At 35.1% G+C, this 8,502-nt stretch overlaps 1 protein-coding gene across 2 annotated transcripts in view; it reads right to left on the bottom strand.

Annotated features, from left to right (window-relative positions):
• Nucleotides 1–1,208: 1,208 nt before the first annotated feature.
• Nucleotides 1,209–8,502, bottom strand: part of fbxo36a (F-box protein 36a) — a 43,384-nt gene continuing 36,090 nt past the window's right edge. Inside the window, exons 1-4 of one of the 2 annotated variants that reach the window (XM_046865217.1) lie at nucleotides 6,333–6,475; nucleotides 2,767–2,875; nucleotides 2,040–2,182; nucleotides 1,209–1,590 (exon numbers count right to left, since the gene is read on the bottom strand). In XM_046865217.1, coding sequence (XP_046721173.1) covers nucleotides 1,408–1,590; nucleotides 2,040–2,182; nucleotides 2,767–2,875; nucleotides 6,333–6,428 — 531 coding nt within the window. In that variant the 5' untranslated portion in view covers nucleotides 6,429–6,475 and the 3' untranslated portion in view covers nucleotides 1,209–1,407. Of the gene's footprint in view, nucleotides 1,591–2,039; nucleotides 2,183–2,766; nucleotides 2,876–6,332; nucleotides 6,476–8,502 lie in introns of those variants that run through there. The other variant, XM_046865219.1, reaches the window with a different exon arrangement.

The following is an 8,502-nucleotide window of genomic DNA, read 5'->3' as shown; positions in this document are numbered from 1 at the left end:
TCTGTAGTTAAAGCCGGGACTGGCAGAGATAGCGGCAGCATGACAGCCGCCGAGGGGGGCATGGCAGGTGGATCCCTGACACAAGCATTCTCTATATATTGCTCTTCTTTTATATTGTGTAAATTAGTAAATACTCATGCATGTAAGGTCAGATATTTTGATAAAGCTCATGACAACAATCACAACGATGGTAAAAAACTGTGTGTGTGAGAGAGAGAGCTACCAAAGCATAAAAATGTGTAAATACATACAGCAGTGTGAAACATGTGGTCTGTAGTATTTTTAGGGTTTTCATAGAAACAGGATGAATCCAAACTCTTATGTTTTTATTATACATAGTTTTGCAAATTACATTGAATTATTTATTTTATTTACTCAATTATTTTGTATGTATCACAGTTAAGTAATATTAGTTGTAACACAATACAATCAGAGAAAAGTTTTTTGTGTCATCAATTCTTGTGCACACCAAAAACCTCACTCCTAGCTATCTATTAAATGCATCCTGATCTCATAATTATGACTTACTAACTCATAATTATGACTTAGTATCTCATAATTGCGTCAATGTTAAAATATAATATTAATAATAATAATAATAATGATAAAATCCTCAGATGTTAAAATATAATAATAACAATAATAATAATAATAATAATAATAATAATAATAATAATAATAATAATAATAATAATAGTTAATGCCCTATATCTGTTAACTGAAGCAAGACTTACCATAACTAAATTAATTAGCAGGAGGGGCAGGTCAGCGGGGAAATGTCCAGTAGCTAATTAAACTAATATACTGTTAGATTTTTATTATTCCATAATAACCGGAGATGTTTGAGCCCAGATAAAGACTTCCTGTAAACCTCATATACTCTCATCGTAAAGACCCTATAGACACTGAACAGATAACAGTGTTTAGAGAACCAGTGTGAGAACCATCTTAACACTAACATATACAGTCATCAAGCTAAACCATATTATTGTTTCTGTAATTTTTTTTCTCTTTGTGAATGCAATGTGCTTCCGTATGTACCTACTACACTGGCATACATAAATAATATCTTGTTGCATTAAAACCCCTGTCCACACCTGATACTGATAGCGTAGCTCAGTTAAAAAAATCTGCATTAACAGTATAAAATTATTAAAAAACTAAATACAAATACTATATGTTTACAATTGGAGCTTTTTGGCCTGACTTTTGCTTCTTCATTTATACCGTTTTCTTTAGCAGCTAAACACAATGATACCAGTACTTATGACACGTTTGTGACATTTTAAATGTTGGCCTATTCAATATTTTATTTCAAAATATGCAACTCTGTTGGGGAGCAGAGTTTTCAGTGAAGTAAATGATCAGAAAGATTCATATAATGCTTCTTAAAGCCATGCTTAATGTTTAAGGGCCTGGTTTCTCGCCCGCGTTCACGTTTGTCTCACTGTCATCCTGGCCTTTGTTAAGAATGAAAGTGTTGTAAATCTTCTCCCAGCCAATATTTTTGGCCAGCATCTCTGTTTCGGGTGTGATCTCCATGCCACTGCGCCGCACTGCCTGCTCCCATGATTGTTCAGCGTCACACGGCTGGGGACACACACACACACACACACACACACGCGCACACAAAACACTTTATTTCTCCTCATCTTAAGCTAACAGCAAAAAAGGTTTGGATGTAGAAAGGCATTTAGGATGGACATGCTCTAAACTAGATAGTAACTAAACATGAATTGTGCAGTTTAATATAAAGAGTTTCAACAAAGTTTTATTCTAACATTTGAGGTGCAAACTTTAAAAAAGCTTAAGTACCAGTAGACCACTATTTAGACATCATTTTAGCCTTAAAATGGCTGCCATGCATGTTAGGTAAAATAAAAATGAATTTTTTAAATGAAGCCAGATAAAGCTATTTAAACATAAAACTAGAGTTTGAGACAGGCCCTTAATGTGGTATTAGGACCTCTAGTGTTTAAATGAAACCTTATGTTTTCTCAAGAACACTAAGTTGAACCTTATTGTCTGGGTGCTCTCACCTGCTTTGGATCATGGGATGTCTGGCAGAGTTGGCAAATGGTCTCCAGCTTAGTAGGCAAACGCTCCAAATAATCTAAATTCCCTTCGCAGATGCCAATTATGCACTCCAGGTACTTCGACCCAAAGATTACAGAGATTTGTCCTAAATACACACACATACACACAAATGCACATGTGGCCTCAAAGAAAAATCATGATGCATATGTTCAATTATAGTCTATAAAGACGTTTCATCTACAAACTTCAAACTAAAGGTACATAAAACATATCCTTGAGGTTTCCATTTTTAATAACAATGGTTTGGAAGTTATAGATGAATAACATTCAACTGACAATGTATAATCTAACTTTCTATAGCAATTTTTGTTATTATTGTTATTATTATTATTATTATTATTATTATTATTATAAATAATAATAATAATAATATTAGTAGTAGTAGTAGTAGTAGTAGTAGAAAAAACACAATATTAAATATAAAGAAAATAACAAAAGTAATAAAACAAATAGCATAATAATAATAATAACAATAATAATAATAATAGAATATAATTAATAGAATAAAACAAAACTAGACAATTAAAGAACTGATTATTTGTAGTGTTAGGCCAATATTACTTGCCATGTCATATAGAGTTAAAAAAAATATACACAGAGGGCATGGGATAAATAAAATTATTGATCTATTGATTTGTCTGTATGTTCAACTGGTTTTATAAATCTTACGCTGTATTCTGTCATCAGTTAGGAACTCTTCATGACTTTGCTTCATTTCTCCAGGCTTTAGACTTTGCAACCTGATACGCACCGAAATCTTCCACCACCTCCATATTATCTTCGCAGAGAGAGAGAGAGAGAGAGAGAGAATAAGCCCCAATATCTCAGTTCAGTTGATGTCACATGATCCCTACCTGACCATTTTACATATTCATGAGTCTTTTAATGAAGCACACAATTGTATGGGATATCTTTGTATCCTGAAGCATTGCAATATCCTTTCCCTAAAACATGGATAACCAAACATGTTCCAGCATGACAATTCACCTGTGCACAATCTGAGATTTCTAGAGACATGATTTGCCAAGGTAGGAGTGGATGGCACAAAGGTTAACTGTAAAACCACCATCAATTTACTGAGGGTAATATAAAAGCAAATAGGAATAGCAAATACTTATGGGAGGATTGGTCATATTTTTGGCAGTAAAGTGTATTAATCATAAGCTACAAGACAAGATGCTACAAGATTGGACAGTCCTCCTGGAAGGACTACACACTGGTACAGCAGATGTGCTGCACAGGAGAGTGGCATCGGGACTCTGATGTGATGTATGAGATCTGGTTAAGATCACAAAAGCGCATTGATAAGCCTGTCTTCCCTGAGTCCAAGACTAATGAAACAGGACAGCCAACTGATCCACAACTGGCCTCAGCATCTACTGGGAAACCATTCTGCTGATTCTCTCCATTCAGCACACCTAGCTAAAGAAACATGTAGCCAGTAATGGCAAGCAAGAAAATAGTTTCCAATGCTAAATTGCTAGTGTTTGAGTTTGATAGTGTTTGCACACTATCCTAGCAGTTCCTAAACTAATGATCTACTAGACAGAGAACTAAAATGAATCTGCCTAAGCCACTAAGGAAATTATATACTGTATAACCACGATGGGCAGCATCTTTAAATACGGCACACAGTACCATGTCAGTCTGAAAAATAAAAAGATTGCTTTAATACAGTAAAAACCTATTGTACGAGGGTAGCATCAGTCGCTTAGTTGATCTTGTGTCGCTCGGTCGCTCTCGTTGTTCAGTGAAGCAAAAACTTAACTTTTTTTGTGTTATATTTTTATTTTACTAGAAATCTTGAAAAATGTCTCCCAAGAAAATCAGTGATGGTGCTTGGAAAACAAAAGTAAATAGAATTACCATTGAACCAAGGAAATAGTCGAAATGTACGAGCGTGGTGTGCATCTCACACTCGCAATCAACCACTACCACATGGGTAAGTGTTACATCTTGTTTACCATACGTAATTTGCGATATACAGTGAGGAAAATAAGTATTTGAACACCCTGCTATTTTGCAAGTTCTCCCACTTAGAAATCATGGAGGGTTCTGAAATTGTCATCGTAGGTGCATGTCCACTGTGAGAGACATAATCTAAAAAAAAAAATCCAGAAATCACAATGTATGATCTTTTAAATATTTATTTGTATGATACAGCTGCAAATAAGTATTTGAACATCTGAGAAAGTCAATGTTAATATTTGGTACAGTAGCCTTTGTTTGCAATTACAGAGGTCAAACGTTTCCTGTAGTTTTTCACCCAGGGATTTTGGCCCACTCCTCCACACAGATCTTCTCTAGATCAGTCAGGTTTCTGGCCTGTCGCTGAGAAACACGGAGTTTGAGCCCCCCCCAAAGATTCTCTATTGGGTTTAGGTCTGGAGACTGGCTAGGCCACGCCAGAACCTTGATATGCTTCTTGGTTATCCTGGCTGTGTGCTTCATGTCATTGTCATGTTGGAAGACCCAGCCTCGACTTATCTTCAATTGTTCCCCAGAATCTCGCAGTACATGGCCCCGGTCATCCTCTCCTTAATACAGTGCAGTTGCCCTGTCCCATGTGCAGAAAAACACCCCCAAAGCATGATGCTACCACCCCCATGCTTCACAGTAGGGATGGTGTTCTTGGGATGGTACTCATCATTCTTCTTCCTCCAAACACGTTTAGTGGAATTATGACCCAAAAGTTCTATTTTGGTCTCATCTGACCACATGACTTTCTCCCATGACTCCTCTAGATCATCCAAATGGTCATTGGCAAACTTAAGACATGCCTGGACATGTGCTGGTTTAAGCAGGGGAACTTCCGTGCCATGCATGATTTCAAACCATGACGTCTTAGTGTATTACCAACAGTAACCTTGGAAACGGTGGTCCCAGCTCTTTTCAGGTCATTGACCAGCTCTTCCCGTGTAGTTCTGGGCTGATTTCTCACCTTCCTTAGGATCATTTAGAACCCAACAGGGTGAGATCTTGCATGGAGCCCCAGTCCGAGGGAGATTGACAGTCATGTTTAGCTTTTTCCATTTTCTAATGATTGCTCCAACAGTGGACCTTTTTTTACCAAGCTGCTTGGCAATTTCCCCGTAGCCCTTTCCAGCCTTGTGGAGGTGTACAATTTTGTCTCTAGTGTCTTTGGACAGCTCTTTGGTCTTGGCCATGTTAGTAGTTGGATTCTTACTGATTGTATGGGGTGGACAGGTGTCTTTATGCAGCTAACGACCTCAAACAGGTGCATCTAATTTAGGATAATAAATGTAGTGGAGGTGGACATTTTAAAGGCAGACTAACAGGTCTTTGAGGGTCAGAATTTTAGCTGATAGACAGGTGTTCAAATACTTATTTGCAGCTGTATCATACAAATAAATAGTTTACAAATCATATATTGTGATTTCTGAATTTTTTTTTAAGATTATGTCTCTCACAGTGGACATGCACCTACGATGACAATTTCAGACCCCTCCATGATTTCTAAGTGGGAGAACTTGCAAAATAGCAGTGTGTTCAAATACTTATTTTCCGCACTGTATTTGTTTGTTAAAATAGGCTACAAATACTTTTTAAGTGCAGAAATAAGCGATCAAATTAGGTTTGGAACATCGCTTTTACATTCATTCTTATGGGGAAAATTAGTTCTTGAGGGTAGTTTGAGAATGGTATATATATATATATATATATATATATATATATATATATATATATATATATATATATATATATATATATATATATATATATATATATATATATATATATATATATATATATATATATATATATATATATGTGTGTGTAAAAAAAAAAAATATATATATATATATATATATATATATATATATATATATATATATATATATATATATATTATATAGGGTCTTTGTAAATTTGTTAAGATGTATACATTTACTTATCATTTAACAAAGTGGACCATTTAAATGAGCATAACTGCGCAAGTTGTATAATTAGGAAACTCATAGCATTAACTGTACACTGAGTTCTCTCAATTAAAAAGAAAAATGACATGTAAATATGTAAAATGATTTAGTCTGGATTAAAAATCTGGCCCTCTGATATGAAGGAGAAAAAATACTGGCTCTCAACACTATGAAAGTTGCCCATCCCTGCTGTATAGAAAAATGATTCCTATTTGTGTGTGTGTGTGTGTGTGTGTGTGTGTGAGTGAGTGTTATTACAGATTATTAAATTGCTATTCGTGTCAATTGTAATACCTCTGTTTTTGTTACAATAAGCTGATAGAAGTCTTTAGAGGGTGATTTAGCCTGACCACTAATCTCAAACAATATCTCTTCCCGAAACGACGCCATGTCGAATGCTACAAACAGTGGCTACCATGCCAACAAAATTGCTCAGTTGTTGTGACGTCACGATCCATCGTAATACGCCTGCGCGCAAATACTGGGTGCCTGGGCGTGCTGTGGCTACGCGATTTATACTGCGCCTACTTCATGTCGAAAGTAAGTCGGAACTACTTCATGCAGTTTGGGGTTTTATTTATTGCAAAAAAAAACAAACAAACAAGCAAAAAACCGAATGCAACAATAATTATCCGCAAGGAAGAGATAAAGAAAAGAGAGAAAATCCGGACAATACAAATGCATAGAAAACTATAAAACTGTCTTTATAAAAAAGTAAATAAAAGGTTCCTACAACAGATTAAAGAATAATATCATTTCTCGATGCCTTTGAGTTTAAAGGTTCTGATAAGTTCTTGAAGATTAAATTCATCCAGAAGACAGTAATAAAACAATGATCATCATTTGTGTGAAAACGTGTTTTCAAAAAGCTTCTTTAAATTGTTATTATTATTATTATTATTATTATTATTATTATTATTATTATTATTTAGAGCAAAGGAATTGTAGGAACTGACCAAAAAGACTTGGTGAATGGACGATGGTAAAACAAATGTAGAATTAATTCTTCAAATTTTTTTTTTTTTACAAAAAAGAGCATATAGGGGTAATGTCTAAGTAAGAGTTTTTTAATCCTACTTAGGATAAATCTTTTGTGAGGAAAGGTCCAAAAGTTATAAAGGTTTGGTTAACAGATACTCAATTTATAGTGTGCTTTAGGAAGGGTTTTTGGAGTTGAAAAAAGTGCTTTTCTAATGCAAGTGTAGGCATACAATTAATTAACTGTCCACGACTTAAATGTGCTTTAATCAGATTTAGAAGCGACACTTCTGATCACCTTGTTAAAATCACTTATTAAAACTGTAGCACATTTCAAAGACATACAATTAGAAAATGAAAGAAGGCCATCCACTGCTTGAAAAAAAGTGATTGTTTACCAGATAGCACATTATTCCAAACAATACAGGGGTGTGTGTGTGTGTGTGTGTGTGTGTGTGTGTGTGTGTGTAATCCAAAACCAGGGTAGATCATTGTTAGAGATACAGTTCTTATTCCAGTTAATTTTGAATATCTGATTGAAAACCATTTGAACGCATTCTGGTTCGTTTTTTCCAAATAAAGCAGAATAACATGGAGTTAATAGATTTGATCTTTTTTTTTTTCTTCCATCAACGTAAAGAGAAGAACGGGATACACTAAGTGTGATATGACCTCAGCCTTAGTCAGTAGGACTCTCCAATAAATTGTCATTTCCGGGTATTTATTAATTAATTAATATTTATATTAAGTTTGTAATCTTGTGTACCAGTGTGAATTTATTCATTTCTAGAGACTCAAAGCACTTTTGTACCTCGCTCTGGATAATGACTCAGCCGCCGCACGTTAGAGTGGTATATATTACGTCACCGTATTCTGGATCAATATCGGATAGGAATGCCTGAAATTCTCTGTGGTTGAATTCCCTCGAGTGAATTAAGGTTGTAGTTTTCACCACAGTGGTCATCATATCATCCATCTGAAATTAGTGCTGTCATTGCATGCAAAAATGAATAAAAATCCATCTTTGTCTGCACTTGTTCTCTCAAATTTGCTGACAAGTCTTTAATTCACCACCCGGCTGTGTTTCTTGCTAGACTGTTGTTTTTAAAATTTTCCATCTTTTCTGTGCAAATTATAATTGCATCTTTCATCAGACACCCTGTGAAGGGTTTATGTTGCGTAATCAGGTGAGCGACCTCATAACTAGCTAATACATCATTTTCCTGTGCTTTAAAAAGGTTATTGAACTGTCAAGGCAGCTGACCTCAGTGAAGAAAAATATGTTTCTAAAACTGAAATGTCTGAAATCTCCTTTGTTCACTTTAGATTTTCATTTTTCTTTGTTTGGTAATGACGTACTAAAATGTGATCGACAATAATTTTTTCAGCCTTTTTGTTCTGTTTGCAGTGGTGATGGACAGGTTGACGGACAAGGTCAGACCGGAGTCTCCATGGACTATGATGTTTGTGGATGATATTGTTATTT

Source organism: Silurus meridionalis, chromosome 13, assembly GCF_014805685.1.
Source record: "Silurus meridionalis isolate SWU-2019-XX chromosome 13, ASM1480568v1, whole genome shotgun sequence".
NCBI classification, from domain to species: domain Eukaryota; kingdom Metazoa; phylum Chordata; class Actinopteri; order Siluriformes; family Siluridae; genus Silurus; species Silurus meridionalis.
Note: the sequence above shows the minus strand (reverse complement) of the source record. Positions and strands in the feature narration are given on the sequence as shown.